Source organism: Dipodomys merriami, unplaced genomic scaffold, assembly GCF_024711535.1.
Source record: "Dipodomys merriami isolate MVZ:Mamm:240054 unplaced genomic scaffold, mDipMer1.0.p SCAF_11, whole genome shotgun sequence".
Taxonomy (NCBI): domain Eukaryota; kingdom Metazoa; phylum Chordata; class Mammalia; order Rodentia; family Heteromyidae; genus Dipodomys; species Dipodomys merriami.
The window spans coordinates 20,677,320-20,699,778 of record NW_027202382.1 but is presented as its reverse complement, the minus strand read 5'-3'; the positions used below and the strand labels follow the sequence as shown (position 1 = coordinate 20,699,778).

The following is a 22,459-nucleotide window of genomic DNA, read 5'->3' as shown; positions in this document are numbered from 1 at the left end:
ACGGATTTGAATAGAGAGAGGATTATCACCACCATTGATTTTGTCACGGAACAGATGGGATAAACCTCAGAAAACTTCATTCAAGACTGCCCCTACCAGCAAGTACACCTGAGATAAACATTTTCAAAGAAGGAAATGTTTACTTTGGCCCATCATTTCAAAGGGTCTAATCAACCCAGTCACTTGACTGTGTTGTTTCTGGCTCATTGTTGAGTTAGATCATCATGGCAAAGAGTACACAGACAGTGGTGCAAAGCTGCTTCATCATGTATGGTCTTAAGAAGTGGAGACATAATGGCCTTCAAAGCATGCGCCCAATGGCATACTTGCTGCAAGTAGGCCCCAACTCCTGAAGTTTCTATCACTATCCAATAGCCATTAAACTACAAATCCACAAATGGATTGTTCCATTCATGAGGTCAGAGCCATCATGATTTTGTCACCTAGGATACTGTTCATTAAGGACCAAGCCTTTAACACAAGAGCTTTGGAGGGAATGTTAAAGATCCAAACCACTATCTGGAACTTCGCAAAATCACAACAGAGGATACTTCTAAGTCATACACAACAGGAAAAGCAGATTCATAAAGACCAATAAAAGGGCTAAGAGAATAGCTCAATTATAGAGTACATGCCAACTGCATGTGAAGCCCTGAGTTCAATCCCAGCAGCACAAAAAAATAAATAAATAAATAAATTTGGCTTAGAGCATGGTTCAAATATTCAACTCAAAACTATTTTAGGAAATATTTTATTTTTCTTCAATTTTTTTCAAGCATTGTTTAACAAATATCATAGAATTTACTTTAACAACATTCAGGTTTTCCAACTCAGTGAAAGAGGAACTTTTATTATACAGTCAGAATCAATAAGTATAAACAGTTTCTGACCAATAATTGTCCATTTGACTTATAGAAATGTTGCATGTGTCTATCTTCATTCCCTTCAGAGAGTCTAGTGCAATGCAAAGCAGACAGTAGCTATAAAATAAATGATGAATTACTAATTCATTCACTTAAATTTGAAATAAGTACCAAATACATTTAGTCATATAGTTGACCAAAACACATGCTAATAGTTCGCATGTATTTCCTCAAGTGTTTAAATAATTCGAGGAACTTAGGAAAGACAACAGAGTTTGTTGATTTCCTAGTGCTAGAAGTACACTCACTCTGTATAGTATCACTATCACACTCATTTAGTGTCTCCATGTCTGTGTCTGTCCGAAACTCATATGTTGAAATGTAAACCTCACTGTGATGGGTTTCAAGGGAGGGGCCTTTGGAAATATGTTATATCATGAAAGCTTTGTGTTCATAAAATGAGATTCAGGTTGTTGTAAAACAGACTCATGGGGCCCATTCACCCTTTCCCAAATAGGACTACAAAGCTAGAAGCTATCTATGAGCTACAAAGTTCATAGGTAGCTGGTTCATTCTTATCAGGCACAGCAGTGACTCGGATTTTTCTACCCTCCCTCACTGTGAGAAGTGATTTACAAAACAACAGTTACCCAGTCTTGGATATTTTGTTATAGCAGCCCAACCAAACTAATATAACTACTCATTACCCCCCAACTTCAACATTGTGCATTTATTTACAGCAAAAAAAAAAAAAAGTTAAAATAAGGCCAGAGAGAGAGAGATTATGGCTTCACATTGAGTTTGAGCCTTTTCTGTTGCTAAAGAGTATATAGAACAGAGCAAATCAAAACTGTTAACAGTTAGAGAGTATGTATTAATCTTTGATCAACTTAAACACATCAGGAGTACAAAGACATAGTATCTGCTTAGGGAAAAAAAAAGAAATTATGATAAATGAAATACAAGCCCCAAATTTATGCATTGGAGTTACCTGGCAATAAAGGTCAAACAAGCAGAAAAGAGTAATGTAACTGCACAATAACGATTTGTGACCTTTCGGCCAAAGACCTTTGCCAAAGGACCTTGTTTCATTTCCTTGCTTTCCAATAATTACTTAATATGGTGCCTAGAGCACCAGCTGTGGAGTCTAGGGGCTTGAATTGGAATAGACTCGCTGTCACTACCTGTCAAATGTCTTACTGGTTTCCTCCAGTTTATCTTCATACTGAGGATAGGATAGAGTCATATGAAGATTAAGGAAAATACTACATGTAAAGTATGTACTTGGGAAATACTCAGTAAATCCCAGTATATTGTATATATTCAATTAAATTAATGGTAGTATTGTATTCAGTATACAAATTAATAAGCTCCACCAATCTCAACTTCTCTCAGACATTTCTCAGTTTGATGGGCTGGAGATAAAGGCAGCCCATTTGTAAAATCTCCTTTCTAATTAGAACTATTAACAATATCTTCTCAACCATTGTCCCACAGTAATTATGTTATTCCAAAGACAGACTTCGGAACTGAATGAGTTTCATCCTGAAGCCTTTTAACCCTATTTGAAACCTTATTTTCAAAATACTTATTTTCCTGGTCACATTTCAGGAAGATTCCTTCAGTCTATGCATTTATAACTGCACATTTGCTAGCCAAAATATATTTCCACTACTTTCAGCTGAGTAAAGCTGATTTATCCATGGGGAAAAGATCAGGATTTCTGTTCTGAAAATTGTTCTCTTGGGCTATTAAGCTGTAGCCAATCTCCAGGGTGCTTGATGGCTTCATCTTTAGGGTTGAGGAATTCCATTTTGCTTCATCCGTCAACCACAAAATAGTCAGCCATGTCTTTATTGCAAAGCCACAATTCTAATGATAATGAAAGCCACTCAGACTCCGTTGAGTCAGCAGTTTAAATTCTTTCACCAATGAGTACAGCCACATTTGAAAAGCAACTGATGAAACATAAGGATGGAAATGGATGCTTCAACGTTTTACCATTTTATGTTTCTAAATAAAAGGAATTCCTGTATCTTTAACAAATACCTCTTTTCACTGTCACTTATTTCTTTCCTACTTTTCCTCTCATTCACAGGCAACTTTTAATTAGCTAATCATTATTTTTATCAATGCTGGGAATCATTGAAATATGGATATCTCTAATATATGTATGAAAATAGAAAATTTAAAAATGATATTAGTCATTTTGGCAGTCAATTGCAAATAACCTGGACATGATGGAGTAGAGTGATTTAATATTTATTATTTCCTGTATGCCAGGGTATTTTTTATATGTCTCTGTAACTTATAGTTTGCCCAGTAGAGAATTTTAATACTTTTGTGATAATATAGAATACTCCATCCTTAGAATATACAGATTTGTTATAAGAGTTAACTTCACATTTCTTATCTTTCTTATCATGTATTTTTATCTCATCTATCAGAAAGTGTCATGATCCAGAATCAGTCTAAGATGCTTCATACTTCCTTTCTTCCAATAGCGATCACTCTCCTCTGAACTTTCACAGAACTTCCTCCAGCCTCTTTGTGTCTTATTTGTTATGTGTTACCTTTATTAAATTCGTGCCTTACACATCTTTTTTCCAAGAAAAGTCATATCACTTCCCACTGTGTCGGGCAGCCATGGGTGTATGCTCAGCTCCCACCTGCCCCCAGAAACTTCTTCGTGTCTCATATAACTTACTAACCTCCATGACACCTGGAAGAGTGGCTGACATGGAATAAGCATGAAGTGCATATGTGTACAACTAGTGAGTAGATAAATCGGTGTGCAACAAATGCCTGTCAAATTAAAGAAAACGGAAGAAAAACCTTTCTTTTAGTATTATACCAATATCAGTTGAAATTACCAGCTTGAACAGAATGTTTAAGAAAAACAGCAGAACTCGTAAGTGTTCTTGTTAGAGAAACTACTGACATATATAATCACATACAAGTTAGGACCATTCTTAAACTCTTTTTACAACTTATTGAAAAGTTGATCAACAAAATCTATCTATGAATAATCTTATTTTTTGTCTTCTGAAAGTAAACCACTTGTTTTGGTGATGGAGACTTTTTATGGAACTACCTGATTTGAAGAGAGTAAGCCAATATAGAGGTTGAGATCAGACCCATACTATAAAAGAGGAGGAAATATATCAAATAGTCCCCTGACTGGTATGAGATATGGTGAACACCTACTTTCAAATACTGGTTTTATCAACTACTACCTGTGTGATATTATTAGTTTGGTCATTTAATCTTGAAGTCTCTTTAAACAACACATATTCTTACATGGATCCTTAGAGGGAAACGCAGAACAGTGTCTGGCACATAATAGGCCTCAGAATCTCCTGATTCTTATGTCTGGAATCCCAGAGTAACTGAACCATGTACCAGCACGCGTAGCACGCAACCTGGGTTTAGTGCATCATTTACAAAAGCAGGGTAGAATATGAAAAATGTTTACCTGACAGCACTTCTTAGGGTATAGTAAGCCCTTGATAAATATTAGAAATTATTCCTGCATTGTTGCTTCCATTGTTGAAAACTATTGCTTCAGTGGGAAAACACTTAACATTCAACAAACCTGGCCCAAACTAATTATCCTACCCACACACTCCTATCAGATAGTTCCAAACCCTACTACTTTCAGTTCTTGCATGTCCCCGTTCTTCTCTCTCATGACACCTGTCTCAGTTGTAATGAACTATGCATTAGAAATGGGCTGCTTTGTTTAATCTCCCCCACAGAGAGAACATTCCATGGCATGAGAGACCCTTCTCACGGCTAAGTCTTGTCCTCTTATCACAGGGTCTAGTTACTCAATAAAATATTTATACCATGGCTGAATGAATGAGTGAATGAAGGGATGGGTAAGTCAGTGAATCATTGAGTGTTATTACACATGTACCTCCTGTTGAACCTGACATGTAAATACATTCCAAATAAATGTTTGTACAAACCGAATTGTCAATGGCATTCATTGTAAGTTGCTAAAGAAAAGTGGTAACTTCCTTATAAAAAGTTACCCAGTTAAAAATGTTATTTAATGATAGCACCAGCAGAATAAACAGCTGCCCACCTCTAAGTCTTTTATTATCAGTCTTGCCTTTCAAACTAAGACTACTTAGGCCAAAAATAAAAAGATAAAAAAAAATAGGCTCACAACATAGCTCCTAGAATAGAAGATTCAAAAGCTTGCTTTTGACATTGTCATCATCTCCTTGACTCTGAATTGTTAAAGAACAAACAAAATTAACCAAGGGGAAAAAATACACAATTCTTTAACACTCTAGAATTGTTTGGCATTATTTATATCTTTTTTGTTGCTTATGTACACATCTCAGTTCTCATAGATTTAAAAGGGGCCTTGTGTATCTGCATTTAAAAAGGAACAAACTCATAGCTTTAGAATTCAATTGGAAGATAAAATAATTACAGCAGGCATTTGTTTCCAGGACATATCTTTGGATCCTTGACAGCTTTTAACCCTTTATTTATGAAAAAGGAACTAAACATATTTTTAGTTATCTTCCTCTATCATCTTAAGAACAATATATATATAATCTTTTTGTACTATGATTTCTAATTGCTAAAACAAGATGAAGTTAATTAGCCTCTTGCACATGGCTTGTCAAAGAGATTAACAGTGTATTAACAGTTTCAAAAGCAAGCAGAGCCGGGTAGTGTGGGAATGCAGTCTAAGTTGATCAATAAAACCACTGCAATATATCTATCTTTGTTCCCTTTTTCCAGCCAGTCTCCAGTCATCTGCACCCTGCAGAACTATAGTCTTGGACCTTTAATTTATCAGAGCATTTTTTTTCATCACATACATATGTTTTCCTGAAAATATAATTGTCTTAAATATTTTTATATTTACAAGGTGGATTTGTGCTATAAATACCCTTTGGAACTGATACTTTTCCCTCAATAACATATTGGCAAGAGTCATCTTACCAATGCGTATCAGTGCATCAAGGCCTAATTTGTTTGTTTATGTTATATGGCATTGTAACCACATAAAGAATCCACAGCTGCACATTGCCTTGCCACAGAACATTCGAGTTGTTTCCAGTTTGAGGGATTACAAACAATTTCTCTCAAAACTTTCTTGACCATGTATAGTGATGTGCTTGTGGAGGAGTTGTTTGGAATTGTATTAGGAGCAGAATTAGGAGCAGAATTGGTCTTAATACATATATTCAGTTCTACAAGGTAATATCAAATTGTTTTCCAAAGCAACTGAATCAATCTTCATTCCATTATTCAAGGTATAAATGATGTATTGACCCTTGTCTTCACTATTTCACATATGACTCTTCTGATAAAAGGAAGTTATTGTTAATTTTTGTGGATGTTTTATTTCTCATGCTTATATGTTCACAGGGTCTTATTACATTATCCAAAAGTAAATCAAAAATTCACAAGGGTGTCATTAACAATGACAAGAGAATAACATAAAAGATTATGATTAATTTTGTGTACTTAACACCCAAAGGATGGATTCATAGAGAGAGATAGAGAGGGACTCTCAGCCCTTGCAACGATCTCAAAGATTGCTTCCAAGAGAGGGAAGAGTAGAAGATAGCCAATCTCTCTCCCTTCCAGATCAGTCTCATCACTCAGAGATGAAGCTGATCTAAGGATAAACATATGGAAGAACATCTTTGAGTCCTTTGAAGGAGAGAGCATCAATTCACCCTGCCTTTGTTATCAGGTCTAAAGCAATGGTGGACCACCTCTCTGGAAGTGTGAAAGCCTCATGTGGGATTGTATTTTCTTCTAGGCTATGGCATTGGTCTCCCACCCAACTCTCCGCTGACCTCCAATATATCGGAGCTAATCAGTCAGTACAAGTCACATGGGTTTATGGATGTGCTGCATGACAAATGGTACAAGGTGGTTCCCTGTGGCAAGAGAAGTTTTGCCGTCACTGAGGTATGGAAAGACTTCTGGTAAAGTTATAGAGCTTTACCTTGAAGAACATGGGGGCAATACTACTATTGGTGCCTCATAATCAATATTTCAAACAGTTTAATTTACTAGGACTCTGCTTGGTATTTGGATTATTCTTAAATTTGCTTGAAGCGGGCCAATTTCTAGAGGAATGTTCAGTGAAACGTATTTGCCTTCTATTTAAATGTGATTCTGTTTAGATGGGTCAGAGTTTCCATTTCTACTTTTCCTCAACTTCTGCATCCACAAGTACAGAAGACATGATGTGCTAACCTATAGTAACTGCATCTGGGATTAGCCTGAACGGTAATTGACTTAACTGATCACTGCTGGTCATGATGTGGGTTTCACAATAGTGCTTAAATATAATCAAAATTTTGTTCATTTTCTAGTAGTGACTATTTAGCAGTAAATTCTTAACTAGCAGTTGTTAGATAGCAGAATCAAAGGTTTTTCAAATCTGAAAATAACCAATTCCAGTCTCTTATATGTTAGAAACTAATACCACATGTACTAAGTGATTTTCCTAAGGCAAAAAAAAAAGGTCAAAAATCTACTTCTTCCTACATAGAAATACTATATCTTTACAATGTAATTAGATGATTCAGTTGGAGATTGAAAAGCATAACCAAAGGCACAGACCAAAGTACTACTTTTAAAGAGGAGCAAATGACCAAGTACAAGGTCATCCTGACATTTAAAAAAAATATGAAAAAAACACATCTGAAAACAAATGGTTCCAAATAAGTCTCTCTTTCCAAACATTTACCTTAGCCCAGATCTTTCTCATCTCCAGAACACATGGCCACCTTCCTGTTTAACATCTCTTCTTGAATATCCTACAAGCAGCTCACATTTCACTTCTTCGAAACTAAAGCTTTGATCTGCACTCCTCGGCCTGCTTCTTCTCCTGTGCTTCACCTCGTGGTAATGGTACTTGTGTGCATCTCATTTCTCATTCTGGATGCCATCAGGGATCCTTACTGCCTCTCATGTTCACCTTTTTCCTCCATCAACAAGCCGTATCTTCTCCCCCTATAAAATATCTCAAGTGTGGCCATTTATTGTTTCTGCTGTCATCCATCTAGTCCAAGCCGTCATCCCTCACCATGACAATTACAGAAGCTCTAACTGGTCTGTGTTCAGCCCCTGCCTTCTGCTAATGATTTTTCCTCATGGCTGTTCACTCTTCTGCTAGAAGCCATAATGGCCAGCCATGTCCATGGGACAAAACCTGAAAGGTCAACCTGAGCTTCGAAGCCCTGTGATATCAGCTCTAGCCCACTTCCCAGATCCCTCTCCTGCCACTTTCCTCTTGGTGCAGTCGAGAGTGCCACACTGTGGCTCCACCATTCTGAGCCTCAGCTTCTAAAACCTGAAGAAAGAGTGATACATACTACATAGAACTATGGTTAAAAAAGAGGAAGAGAAGCTGAGTGCCGATGGCTCATGCCTGTAATCCTAGGCTGAGAGCTGAGGATTGCAGTTCAAAGCTAGTCCAGGTATGAAAGTCCATGAGACACTTATCACCAATGAACCACCAGAAAGCTAGAAGTGGAGCTGTGGCTCAAGTGGTAGAGCACTAGCCTTGAGCTGAAGATCTCCAGGACAGCACCCAGGCCCAGAGTTCTAATGCCACAACTAAGAACAAAAATAAATAAAGATGAAGAAGAAAGCCAACTAATGCTTTTAACATTTGGGTTAGCGTATACCCATCTAGGAAAACTGTAACATTACTCGTGTTTCTCAAAAACTTGAGGTTTCACTATGAATGTCCTATATGGGTTTATCAGCATTCTCTCTCTTTTTTGTGATTGGTATGTGTGTGTGTGTGTGTGTGTGTGTGTGTGTGTGTGTGTGTGTGTGTGTGTGTGTTTGACATCTCACTATATGGCCCCAGTGGGTTTCACTGAATTGTTTCACTCTCTGTCCCACTGTTTCTGTGCTTCCTTTCCCCTCTCTTAATCAGATAAACTTACATACAAGACAAAGGGCACAGAAATCAAAGACAGCAACAAAAGGGAATAAACCAAAGGGAAAAAAAGGAAAGAAAAAAAAGAAGATTTAAAAAAAAAGAAGTGCAAACAGTACAATATAAAACACTCTTACTTCCATTCCTTAGAGTTCATTGCGATAAGCATCATTTTGTATGCTATTGAGCCCTTGTGATCCTCTTCTAAGAATATCCTTCCTTTGTTCTCACTGTGTGAGTGTTTAGATGGCTGTCTAATTAATCATGTCCAGGTGTAATTATTTGTTTTTTACTGCCCATTGAGTTTACAGACTTATAGGCACATTCTAGTTGTTACAAATAAAGGAAACCATGCAGTCTATGTTTCTTTGGGTCTGGCTTACTTTGCTTCATATAATTTTTTCCAAGTCTTTCCATTTCTTTATGAATGGGCCAATGCCATTCTTTCTGATGGAAGCATGGAATTCCATTGTGTGTGTATGCCACATTTTCTTGATCCATTCATCCACTGAGGGGCATCTGGGTTGATTCCATATCTTGGCTATGGCACTCAATGCTGCAATAAACATTGTTGTCCTGGAGGCTTTAGTGTGGCCTGGCTTGGGGTCAATTGGATAAATGCCCAGGAGTGGGATTGCTGGGTCATAGGGGAGCTCTATGTTTAGTCTTTTGAGGAACCTCCATACTGCTTTCAAGAGAAGCTGAACAAGTTTACACTCCTACCAACAGTGTAGTAGCATTTCCTTTTGGTCACATCCTCACCAGCATCTGTTGTTGTTAGTTTTCTTGATAAGGGCCATTTTAACAAGAGTGAGGTGGAATCACAATGTTGTTTTGATTTGAATTTCTTTTATGGCCAGAGATGTTGAACATCTCTTTATGTGTGTATTGGCCATTCCTATTTGTCTTGGGTGAAGTCTCTCTTTAATTCTTTAGCCCATTTACTAACTGGATTGCTGTTTCTTTGAGGATTTGTTTTTTGGGAGGTTTAATTTTTTTAGCTCTGAGTATATTTATGAGGCCCTTGTCTGACACATAGCTAGTAAAGATCTTCCATTCTGTGGGCTTTCTATTTATCTTGCTAGCTATGTCCTTTGCCATGCAGAAACTCTGCAGTTTGATTCAATCCTGTTTATCTAGTCTGTCTTTGATTTGTTGTGACTCTGGATCTTAGGAAGTTTCAACCTGTGCCAAGGAAGGTTAATGGTTCTTCTATCACTTCCTGTAATGTTTTCAGTGTATCTGGTCTTACACTGAAGTGTTTGATGCATTTGGAGTTGATTCTGGGGCAGGGTGATATATAAGGATCTATCTTCAGTTTTCTGCACGAGTATAGCCAACTTTGCCAGCACCATTTATTGAAGAGGTTGCCTTTCTTGCATCCTGTACCTTGCGCACCCTTATCAAATATTAAGTGGCTATAGGTCTGTGGGTTTATTTCTGGGTCTTCTATAGGTCCTGAGGCCTATTCTTGTACCAGTACCAAGCTGTTTTATTAGTACAGCTTTGTACTAGAGTTTGAAGGTTGGTACTAATATTCCTCCAGCACTCTTCTTCCTGTTAATGATTGTTTTTGCTATTTGCTATTCGGTGTCTTCTATTATTCCATATGAATTTTTGGATTGCTTTCTCTGTGTCATTGAAGAAATTGTTGGGCTATTGATGGGTATTGCATTGAATTTGTAGATATCTTTGGGCAGTATTGTCATTTTCACAATGTTAATCCATCCAATCCAGGAGCTTTTTCTGATTCCTTAAATCTTAAATCCTTAATTTCCTTCTATGGGATTTTTAAAGTTTGGATCATAGAGGTCCTTCATCTCTTTGGTAAGTTAATTCCTAGGTATTTTTTTCCTAAGGCTATAACAAATGGAACTGCTTTTCTGATTTCAGCCTCACTCTTCTTATTGGTGATATACAGAAAAAATACTGATTTTGTGGGTTAATTTTATACCCCACTACTTTGCCAAAGTTTGGATCAGCTTAATTAACTTGGAAGAGGAGTCTACGGTGTTCTTTAAATACAGGATCATGTCATCTGCAAAGAGGGAGAGTTTTACTCCTTCTTTCCCTATTTGAATTCCCTTTATTTTTATCTCTTGCCTCATTGATCTGGTGAGGAATTCCAATACAATATTGAAGAGCAGTGAAGGAAGCAGACATCCTTGTCTCATCCTCTGAATTTAAAGAAATGTTTTTAACTTTTCACCATTAAGTATAATGCTGGTTGTGGGTTTGTCATATACAGCCTTTATTATATTGAGGAATGTTCCATGGATTCCTCCCTTCTCCAGAGTTTTTAAAGGGGGTGTTGCTCTTATCAAATGCTTTTTCTGTATCTGTTGGGATGATCGTGTTAACCAAGATTTTTAATAAGTCAAATCTGGAAAAGAGGCCACTGCAGAGTCTTTCATGTAGTCCGTTGGAAGTGTTGGGTTAGAAACTGTTACTAGATCAAGTTGTGGTGATTGAGACACTCTAGACTCAATCCCCAGTTCAGCTGGGAAGAAACAAGTAGGAAAGGTATATCCTTAAGTGGATCTCTAGATACTGAAGGAAGGGAGAAGTTCTGCAAACACATGTGTGTGCAGAGATGAGAGAGAGAAAGACCCCAGCGTGCACGAGTGTTAAGAGCAGGCATGGAGCTGTTCCTTCTCAGGAATGGTGGTGTGCGCCATGTCATGGCCTCTTCTATCCAATAGCAACTGTTTCCCAGGGAGGCTCCCTGCGTGCATTTCCACAGCTGTGCCTATACCTGGTGCATGGACTGGCACGTTTGCCTTGAATATCCTAAGACAGAATCTCAGAATCATCCTCACAGAACCTACCAATAAAATATAGCCAAAGGAAACCCATCCTCGGTTTAGTAGCTGAGTCTCCTTTGTGAAGGCCATTGTTTGCTTGAAGACTATACCTAACTTTAATTTTAACTTCCTCTAGGAAAGACCAAAAGAAGAAGACATGCCTCTTAATGCTTTTATTGCCGTTTGCCTCACATTATACTGTGTGAGGCTATGTTAGTGCAGAGACACAAGAGCTGACTCTGTAATTAGACAAGCTGTATTGAAGCCTGTCACTGGTTTAGTGTAGGAAAATCACCTCATCTAGCTCAGCCTTACCTTCATCTCTCAGTGGCTCTTGAGAGTGGCAGATGAGATGATAGTTTCATGAACATGGCCCTCCTATTTTGCCTTGTCTCTCCACTATCGCTTTCATCAGAGGGTGGGCACAGGGTCCCGTACTGAAGAAGTAGGCATGTTATGAGCTGTACTTTCCACACCCTTCAAGGAAGAGACATTCTTCAGTTGACTTCTGATCTTACATGCCATTTTTACATTCCAGATAGAAATACAGGTTATTGTAGGCCCTGATGGTTCATGCCTATAATCCTAGATACTCAGGGGTCTGAGATCTGAGAATCAAGGTTTGAAACCAGCCTGGGCAGGAAAGTGCAAGAGACATCTTATCTCCAATTAACCACCAGAGAACTTGAAGTGGCACTGTAGCTCAAAGTTGTAGAGCACTAGCCTTGAGCAAAAAGGTCAGAGATAGTGCCGAGGCCAAAAGTTCAAGCCCGATGATAAACAAAAAAAAAAAAAAAAAAGAATGAAAGAACAAGGGGGAATATAGAGAGAAAGAAGGAGAGAAGGAAGGAGGGAAGGAAGGAAGGAAGGAAGGGAGGGAGGATGAAATCCAAATTATATTTGTTTTCATAGAGAAATTAAATACCCCCTTCCAATCTGAAACATGTCTTAATTTGGACAAGGAAGTATATGGTCACCTGGTACTAAATCTTAAAGATACTTGTCCTCCATTTCTAGCCATTGGACATTAATACTTGGCTTCCTGTGAGAACCTTGATCTATTCACCCTTTCTTTTCTTTACAAGCCCAGAGCTGTCCAGATGCAGTTTCTCTAGAGGATAAATCCATTTATTAAAAAAAAAAATCTAGGGCTTTATCTGCTCCCCAGAGTCACCAAGGAAATTACAGGTCTAATTCTGCAGACTAGACTTGGGCAATTTTCAGAGAGGAATGTTAAATTGACCTCTGATATTTTCCTACAATGCTCCTAGCACAACCATGGCCTCATTGTCGATCAATTCCATGGGGGAAAATGTATGGCAGGGTGTAAATTTCCTTCATCTCCCTTTGACTCAGCAAAAAAAAAAAAAGAAAGAAAGAAAAAGTCATTTTTTACAGGCTCTGAGTGAATTTAAGAGCTCTAGGGCAACAGTTTTGTGAAATCTGTTATTTGCAAACCAGGGACAGCAGACAGAAAATCACATCTTCTTACCAAGCTCCCCCAAATTCTTCCAGGCATTATTAAAGCATTTGAGGAGACCTCTTCTTACACATCTCCTTTAAATAATGTGTTGGATAATTTCACCTTTTAACTAAAAGAGATCAGTCAAGAAAGAAAAAGAGTGCTCTTGGTAGAGAATAGATAGCATACGCAAAGAAACGTGGAAGAATTTTAAGAAAACTTTTGCAAATAGATGGCTTAAGAAAACCAGCAGGGCTGGGCACCGGTGGCTCGTGCCTGTAATCCTAGCTACTCAGGAGGCTGAGATCTGAGGATCACAGTCCAAAGCCAGACCAGGCAGCAAAATCCATGAGACTCTTATCTCCAATAAACCACCAGGAAACCAGAAGTGGTGCTGTGGCTCAAGTGGTAGAGTACTCACTTTGAGCTGAAGAGCACAGGGACAGCACCTAGGCCTAGAGTTCAAGCCCCATGATAGACAAAAAAAAAAGGAGGAGGAGGAAGAGGAGGAGGAGGAGGAGGGATGACGATGACCAGTATGAACAGGGAAGTCCCCCAGGACAGAGCCTTTCTGAGAACCTAAAAAGGTATATAAAGGGGCTTTCTAGGAGCTGTGCCATTTGGTGAGGGATACAGCCATCACGCATGATCTTGTAAGAGGAACAAATAGCCCATCTCAGCCTCCAACTCACCCACCTCCCATCTTCTACCACTATATATAAAAGCATGGGAGTCTAGCTATGCAGTCCCTAGAAGTCAATTTCCAGAACACAAGGCAGGGTGAAAAAGGAAGAGAGTGGACCTGAAAGGGGAAAATATCAGGCACAGACTCTTGTGGCAAATGAGTGATAAGCCAGCTTCAGATAAGTGTCCACAACCTGATCATCTGAGAAGGTGTAGCTCCTGCACCTGCAAATATAGGTCCAGCCTGCAGAGTGACCCTGACAGTCACAGACACGGAGACAGAGAGAGAGAGAGAGATCCTACCTTGCCCTAATCAGGAAGGAGAAGAAAATGTAACCAAGGTCACTGGATTGATGAAGGAGTCTATCTTGGGAGTCACATCACCCTGTTTCTACCACAACTATAAAGAGACAGCTCTAAGTCCCTGAGCCTCAAGTTTATACATATCATCCCAAATTGATACAAGGGCTTCTGATTGAATTGGGAGAGGAGAGGACATGGGTTTGTCATTCTGTATTAAGGGAAACAAAGAAGCAAGACGCTTGATATGGAAGTGAATACAAGCTGTATCCCAGAACCCATAGCCCAGATTGCATGGGGTGATATCAGTTATTTGCAAGCCAGGGAAAGCAGGTAGCACATCATGGATTAGCAAGCAGCCCTAGGTCTGTAAGACGTTAGTAAGACATATGAGACCTCTCTTTGCGTATCTCCTTTTAAATAATGGGTTGAGTAATTGTAATCTTTTAACTAAAAAGGTGATTGCATGGGGTCGAGAAAAGAAGAAATATATTTTGAAACAGTACAAAAGTAAATGATGAAACTCCTCAGCATTTCTATTATCTAGGAAAATGCACAGCAGACAGCTTGGCCCCTTCCTGACCTATTTCATCCTGCATCTCAGCCGTTCCTGCCCACCAGCTCCAGCATGTCCTTTCATTCGTCCCTTCTTCTTGGCCTCCCAAACCTTGAACTCTACCCACCTACAGGATGGGACTGTAGGGCAGAGATGGAGTGGCAATGTCTGTTAAGTTCATTATGAAGCAATTTTAAAGGGTGAAGTTTAAATGGCTTGTTATTTAGGCGAACTGTATGGATACAGAAGTAAAAATAACCCTGGTATCAAAATAACCACATCAAAAAGGCACATTAAACTGTCACGAACACAAATTGCTTAACCTCTGTGGGTTCCTTCCTTTTCCAAAGGGAGATGATGATTTATGTTTCTGGCTTGGAGTAAAGAATGGAATAATATCCATTAAGATGGATATTATTACACATAGCACGTATGGATTTAGAAGTTATCATATTTATCTTGATTCTACTGCAACCTAACTGTGTGACCTTTGGCAAATCATTTGATATCTCTAAATTTGTTTCCTTGTCATAAATATTTAAAAAAAAAAAAAAAAGGTAACAAGACCAGCAAAGGGAGGCTGTGAGTCTCTTGCACAGTTCTGGCCTAACTCTCTGAAGGCACAGACCCAGAAACAGAGAGAACAAAGGATTCCATGGCCCCCATTCCTGTCCATTGCCCAAGACTGGCTTCTAACTACTGCTACGATGTGGGCCTGTGCCTCATATTTGTTAATCTACCGGTATTTTTTTCACACAGAAAAAAATATATATACATAGTTTCCTCATAGCAGATCTATTTTTCCCTCTACTGAGTTTTAGGAGTGAGGAAAAGGAAGGCTTAATCAACTACATACATTAATAGCCAAAGGTGATCAACCCAAGCCACACCAGACTTTGTATACTGACTTTCGGTCCAGTTTACCATGAATTTGTATGAAGAACTCAAAGGGGACGACTAGGGTATTGAGAGACAGGCAGGTCTGCAATGCTCTCTTTTCTGTTCCTGACAGTGAGGTCTCATTTCAATATTTCCCCGCCCCTCTCATCTCTACCCCTTCCCTTTTCCAATTTAAAATACTGCTGTCTGCTATTCAGCGCTGACGAAAGTTATGGCAAGGCAAGCCAAGTTAATGACTGTAGATTGCTTTAAATTGAAAACGCATATATGTCGAACACCACCTTGACAGCTGAGTGCTTCCCTGGGAATAGCCTGAGTAATTAAGTTTAATATTTAAGCTAAGCAGAAGGTCAGATGAAACCTATCCAGGTAGTACTTCCTGGAAATCTGAAGAAACACAAAGCTGTATTCAGGCCATTTTCGGTTGTAAAGTAGAAGTGGGCATGAAGACAGGGAAGCCAACCTCATGTCAGAAAGGCTTCACCTCTCACTACTTTACAGCCAGAATAAAATTCATACATTCATTTATTCATTCACTTACCCATCATCTGTCCCTCAGCAAGTATGTAGTAAACCTATCGGTCTGCATGCCCCCATCTTTGCCAGAGCAAAGATGAATCCAGGGCTCCCAGGCAGGGAGACAGACCTGTGAACAAGCCCCTGGGTCCAGGCCACCACAGAGGCAATAGAGGAAAAATAGAAGGTAGAACAGCAACATAAATGAGAGCACGATTCGCTCAGATAAAGCAGAAAGAGCTTCCTGGAGGAGGTGACCCCCTACAGGGAAAGGAGTCCCCCGTGCAAAATATAGGCAAGACACGAAATCATAGACAATTAAATTTATCTCTGCCTTCTAAGGGCACCGCACGCCATCATGCATGTCCTGGGGACTCTAAAACTGTATGTGGCCACCTTCCTGGATTCGGTGGGTTTGCAGCCATAGGTGGACCACTGTCAATTGCAGGCCTCTAACTCTCCCTGCATTCTTCCTGGTAGCCTATTTAGTTCCTCCTCAAGGGCAGACACATCTTTTCTAGCTTTCATATGAAATACAATCTGGAATAAGAAGCCCTAGCCAGATTGACTCCCAGCCCACTACTGTGTGACTGGGAAAACCAGCAACATCTAAAATTCTATAATGCTCCCCTCAGCCTCTCACACCAAGGGTACCAATAGACCTGTTTCAAAATGCAAGCTCTATTCATAAAACTCTTGATGAAAATGTGACTGAACAAAAGCTCCCGCCTTCCCAGAATATACCCCAACACACAAAGATGAAAGCTCACTGGTTAAGAATAACAGCTTACCAGAGTCTTATCATCCCTCTTGGCCCCAATTCACAAATCACCAAAAAAAAAAAAAAATCAAGAGTATCTCATGACATGCATCCGATCATTCCCACATAAACTTTCTTCACTTCTTCCTTTCTTATGTTACATCATGGAAGGACTCTGGAGGAAGGACTTGAGAAATCCTTGACTCTACAATTTCCACTTTACAAAAGGGCCTTGAACTTCACCCCCACGGGATGGATCCACTGTTTTTATAGGGTGTGTTTTTGATTTCTGACAATTCAGCATCTGGGTTTGAGTGGAGAAATTTGAAGGGGGCTTACACAAACCATTAGGTGACCCTTAAAACAGATCTTTAGAGAGGAAGAAAAAAATGCTGACTACTATGTATCCCCACTGGCATTTCGGGGTCCTGTGGTTCTGTGGGCAGGTTGGGACCTGAAAATTTCTGAATCAGGCTCTCCCCACCCCAATGTCAATGCCAAGTTAAGGCTGCTTCTCCAGAAATGATTGAAATTTGAATTCTGACCCGCAGAAACCTAATCCAGTAAGTGTCCCATTCACCATTTGCTAATGTCAGTAAACAGATCTCACTGAAGTAAAAACTGCTTTGGCATAAATTACACCCATGACCACATATTGCCAATATTTCTTGCTTTTCTCTTCTGGGCTAAATTCAGTGAACTCATGAATATTTATGAAATGCAATGTACTATGCAACTGGAAGGTATGAATATTGCTCAAACTGACTAGAGTGTTGTGAGGCCGCCTTTTTCTTCCCTCATTTTTCAGACTGCCTTCACGGAAGTGTATGGGAATCACAGCAATGTGGCTCCTCCTCCCAATCCCTGCCCTAGGTAATGCCCAGGCCCTGAAGATTCCTGGTTGAAGAAACCAGGGCATTCACGTGAGGGAAGACTGCCATCTAGTGGTGTGTCTCTGAAATGAGCAATTGCAAAATAACCAGAAAAGCCAGGTTTTTGTCTCACATAAACGTCATTTAACCAAATCTAAGAATGTGAGAAGTAGCCTGGATCTGTTCTCCTGGGTTTCTAAGGATACGTCCTCCAAATGCGAAGTGGGAGTTATATTTCAGAGTATTTGGGGAAGGAAGGGAGCTTATGACTGAATCCTAAGGGTGGCTTACTACAACATCTAAGCCCAGTGCTAGTCAGCTAGGGGTCTTACATTTGCTTCTGCCCTCTACCCTTCTAGACAACTATATCTCAGGTCTAGTGTTATGGGCTTGTGGTCCCCAAAAATACATTGAGCTCCTGAAGTCTTAACCTCAGTACCTCAAAGTGTGGTCTCATTTGTATACAGAATCCTGGCAAATGTGATTAGCTAGCACTATTTGATACTATAGTAAGATAGGCTCCAAATACAATATCATGGGTGTCCTTATAAAATTACTGCCATGTGAAGGTAGAAGTGCACACTGAGAGCACGACCTTTGATGGTGAAGGAAGAGATTGTATTTACCTAGTGGCAAGTGAAGTTGTTCATCAGCTTTCCATTACTATAACCAATGATCTGAAATGAGAAAATTATTAAGAGAAAAGGTTGATCTTGACTCACAGTTTTGGAGGTTTTGATAGATTGGTCTCATTCTTTGGGGACCTCTGGCAAGATGACATATCATGACCCAGAATGCATGGCCAAGCAAAGCTGCTCAGTTTATGTCTAGGATGAAGGAAAAGAAAAGAGGAAGGCATTATGATCCTACCATACCATTCAAGACCCAGTGACCAGAAGACCATCCACCAGGACCACCTCAAATAGATTCCAGCACCTCTCCATTTGCGCCAGCTGGAAGACTAAGTCTTTAATACATGGGTCTTGGGGTCTTCAGAATCATGTGGCATTTCCTCTGCCATGAACATTCACTCCCCTCTTTCTAGAATACCTAGTTAATTTCTCCTACTTCCTGAGATTTTGGTTCAAGTACTACTTTATCCTAGTGAAGATTTCCCATTATGCAAACTTTCCCAGCACCTCCCACCTGGAATTATCATCACAGACTCCTGTACAGGCCTGGATCTGCATACTAAGTTGGTTAATGTTCTTCTCTCCAACAAAATTGTAAAACACCATCATATAGGACCTCGGAGAAGTTATCTGTATTGGGAAACTATGGAAATTTGGTTCCCTGCCAATGGGTCTCTCACCTAGTACATGCCCAAGCAGCATTGTTAAGAAGCAAAATGAAGGTTGACAGTATCCCCTGTGCATGGGTTTCTACAAAAACAGTTCTGCTAGAGTTTCCAGGCAAGCCTAAAGTAGGCCAGGATAATCACTGCTGCTATTTTTGTGCCTACTGTGTATGAGGCATAGAGCCTTATTTCTTTACTATCCTATCTCATTTAATCTGTGAAAGGAGGCCGAGTTCCCAATAGTTTCCCTTGTGTTACAAAGGAGCAGTGACTCTGATAATTAATTCTGCCTGAGGTCACAGAGTTGTTAGACAGCAAAACTTTGATTTAAAATTACACACTTCAAAACCCCCATTAAACACCATCCCAGAATTACAAGAGGAAGTCAGTCGTCTTTTTCCTAATCCTTTTAAATATACATGATGAACATAAAAGACCAAATGACTGGCGTAATAATGCTTATTAAACTACATTTCTCGATGGCAAAACTCTTATTTCTCCAACTCCTATGTTTTTTTGTTTTTTTGTTTTTTTTTTTTTGGTTCCGGTTGTGGTGCCTGAACTCTGGGCCTGAGCACTGTCCCTCAGCTCTTCAGCTCAAGGCTAGCGCTCTACCACTTGAGCCACAGCACCACTTCTGGCTTTTTTCTTTTTGCTTATGTGGTGCTGAGGAATTGAACCCAGGGCCTCATCCTTGCAAGGCAAGCGCTCTACCACTGAGCCATATTCCCAGCCCAACTCCTCTGCTTTTATCGCCACAGTAAAGGCCACTATCTGGCACGGAGCTTTGGCATCGAGGGGGTACTACATCTGTATTTGTCCAATGAATGTATTTAAACTTGAAGCAAGTTTCCTCTCCTGCAAAGAAGATAAAGCACATGTAGCCAGAGTCAAATTTCTGCTTCAGAGAAAGCAAATAAAGAAGTAGGAAAGGCACCAGACACCAGTAGCTTACACCTCTAATCCTACTTTAGGAGGCTGAAATCTGAGGATTGTAGTTAGAAGCCAGCTCAGGCAGGAAATCTAGGAGGCTCCAATTAACCAACAAAAGGCTGGAGTAGGAGGTGTGGCTTAAATGGTAGCATACCAGTCTTAATGGAAACAGCTAAGGGACAGTATCCAGGCCTTTAGTTCAAGCCCTAGTGCTGGCACAAAACAAAAAGTAGGGATGGGAAAAGGAGACACAATTAAAACAGTGGAGACCTACTGTGTGCTGGCACTAGTTCACATGCTTTGTAAGTACTTTAAACTTGGGATTGAGTGGCTCCATGGACTATATTGGAGTCACTATTGGTGCAATGAGATGTACCCCCATGAGGAGAGAACTTCTGGCTGGAGGGTAGGGTTGCCCAGTAAGCCTCAACAATGGTCGTATACCTTACTCAGACAACTTATTCTCTTGGAAAGAGGAAGTTGAATTGGACCCTCGACTCTCATCACTTCCAATTCCGATAGTTTGATTTCTTACTATCAGTTCTTTTGACCATCAGTTCTTTTGACCATCTCACAGCTCTTCATCAGAAAATCCTTGAGGGGGAAAACAAATAATGTCTTGCTGACAGGAGTGCTTCTGGTTTGTTTCTTCCACATCCATCCATCCACCTGGTCCCTTACTACAGTAAATTCCTACAGTCCGCTCCACACTGACAAACGACAGACTAACACACAGTGCTTTCCGTGAATGAAAAGAATGGCTAGGGAAACAACCGAGCTGGAATACAACCAAGCTGGGTCCCTTACTACTGCTGGACTATGCCGTTTATGAAATAGAGAGCAATGGGAAACTCAAGCTCCCACTGGCCGTACCTCTAGCATAATGTTTCATTCTGCACAGTTCAGGAATAAAACTCTGCTTTCTGTACACTACAAGTGATGGAACGGAGTAGCACCATCTTCCGGGCAGTGTCTGTACAATATTTCTCCTTCTACGACACATGGCTGTAGACACTACATCTGTCACACCTAACAGTCACATGCAGCAGATAATGCAAGTGCGCTTATTGTCACATTTTGCAGTTAAGGAACAGAGGCTGGCAGACTAGTGGCCTCCCCTAGGGGCTTGTCTCTAATAAGGGGCAGAGTTGAGATTCGAACAAAGTATATTTAATCCCCATGCTCTCTTATTACCTCTTACTGCTTCCTAGTAATACACTGCAGAGAGGACCACAGCTCACTAAGAATTTCTATCCTCGTGACTCCTTTCAAAGTCATGACCATCAAGAAATTACCCAGGAGAAGGATGGGGAGAGTGCCGGATGGGCACAGAATCTCCATTGTCTGGGTTCTCACAGCTGAGATAGAGAATCCACAATCAGTGCTCAAACAGGTGTAAACTGCGGCTAAAGTACTTGGCAGCAGAATGTAAGGATATCTATCCAAGGACTCTGACAGATCTTCTGGCTTTGCGATTTCACATCTAAGGCTATTGCCAGTGACTCACCCCTGTCATCCTAGCTGAGGATAGTGGTTCAAAGCCAGCTTGGGCAGGAAAGTCTATGAGACTCTTATCTCTGATTATACCACCAAAAAGCCAGGAAGTAGAATTGTGGCTCAAGCGGTAGAGCACCTGCCTTGAGGGAAAAAAAACCCTAAGGGACAACATCCAGGTCATGAGTTCAAGCCCCAGTACTATATACACACCAAAAGAAAAAGAAAAATAGAAACTGCTACACAGCAGATAGAAATAAAATTAGTAACAATAACAATGACAATAATTTATATTGACTATTCTCAATTTTAATCTTCATAAAACTGAACGGTATATGTATTAGCCCCCTTGGGGGATGGGGAAAAATAACACAGAGCTTCTCTGGGGCCTAGAGTCTAGGAAGTTCTTTGTGCTCTAGAAAGATAACAGACCCGAATAGCTGATGGCATTTAACACAGATTTCATACCTCTCATAATACAATTTCTGCTGAACTGCAAATTTAAAAGCTTTGTGCTAAAGCTACACCTTATTCATCTCTCTGAGTAACTGGAAAGCAAGCAGATAAGATGGAAACATGTTCCCATGGGACCATGTTCCCCAGATAGGGGAATTCATCTAATACCTATGATCAGCTCTGTGTGTGTTGTTATATAATATATTCTATTTTACATATATATGTACTCTCTATGTGTGGATCAATGTATTATTATTTATTAAAATTGCCAACTAATGATAAAGTTTCCACTGGTTCAATTGTGCCAATTTCATGTGGTGACCTTCAGCCTGACCTTTTGGTTGAACTAAAGGAGACAGCACCTTGCTAGTATTTTTTAAAGCCAGAGCATGGTTTTTACCCTTCAGTTTGATGTAGTGGCTTGAGCTTCTCCCAAGTCCCTTTGAACCATGCTACTCTTGGACTACATTTATTTCTCATGCATTTGAGAGTAATTGATGTGCTGCCCTTAAAGGAAGAAGGAACTTGGGGGAGTCTGTACGATTCATCTTCAACAAAAAGAAGAAATCTAGTGGAAGTAAAGTGGGGAATTGAAGTCACCTGGAGACCACTGTCAATCTCAA

At 39.9% G+C, this 22,459-nt stretch overlaps 1 protein-coding gene and 1 long non-coding RNA gene across 3 annotated transcripts in view; one reads left to right on the top strand and one right to left on the bottom strand.

Annotated features, from left to right (window-relative positions):
- Positions 1 to 18,479, bottom strand: part of LOC138819467 (uncharacterized) — a 125,935-nt gene extending 107,456 nt beyond the window's left edge. For both annotated transcript variants that reach the window (XR_011369447.1, XR_011369449.1), the window contains exon 1: positions 18,379 to 18,479. This is a non-coding gene — a long non-coding RNA (uncharacterized lncRNA). The remainder of the gene's footprint in view (positions 1 to 18,378) is intronic.
- Grin3a (glutamate ionotropic receptor NMDA type subunit 3A) overlaps positions 1 to 22,459 on the top strand; it is a 146,204-nt gene that overhangs the window by 108,164 nt on the left and 15,581 nt on the right. Inside the window, exon 6 of the mRNA XM_070010951.1 lies at positions 6,661 to 6,812. Coding sequence (XP_069867052.1) covers positions 6,661 to 6,812 — 152 coding nt within the window. The remainder of the gene's footprint in view (positions 1 to 6,660; positions 6,813 to 22,459) is intronic.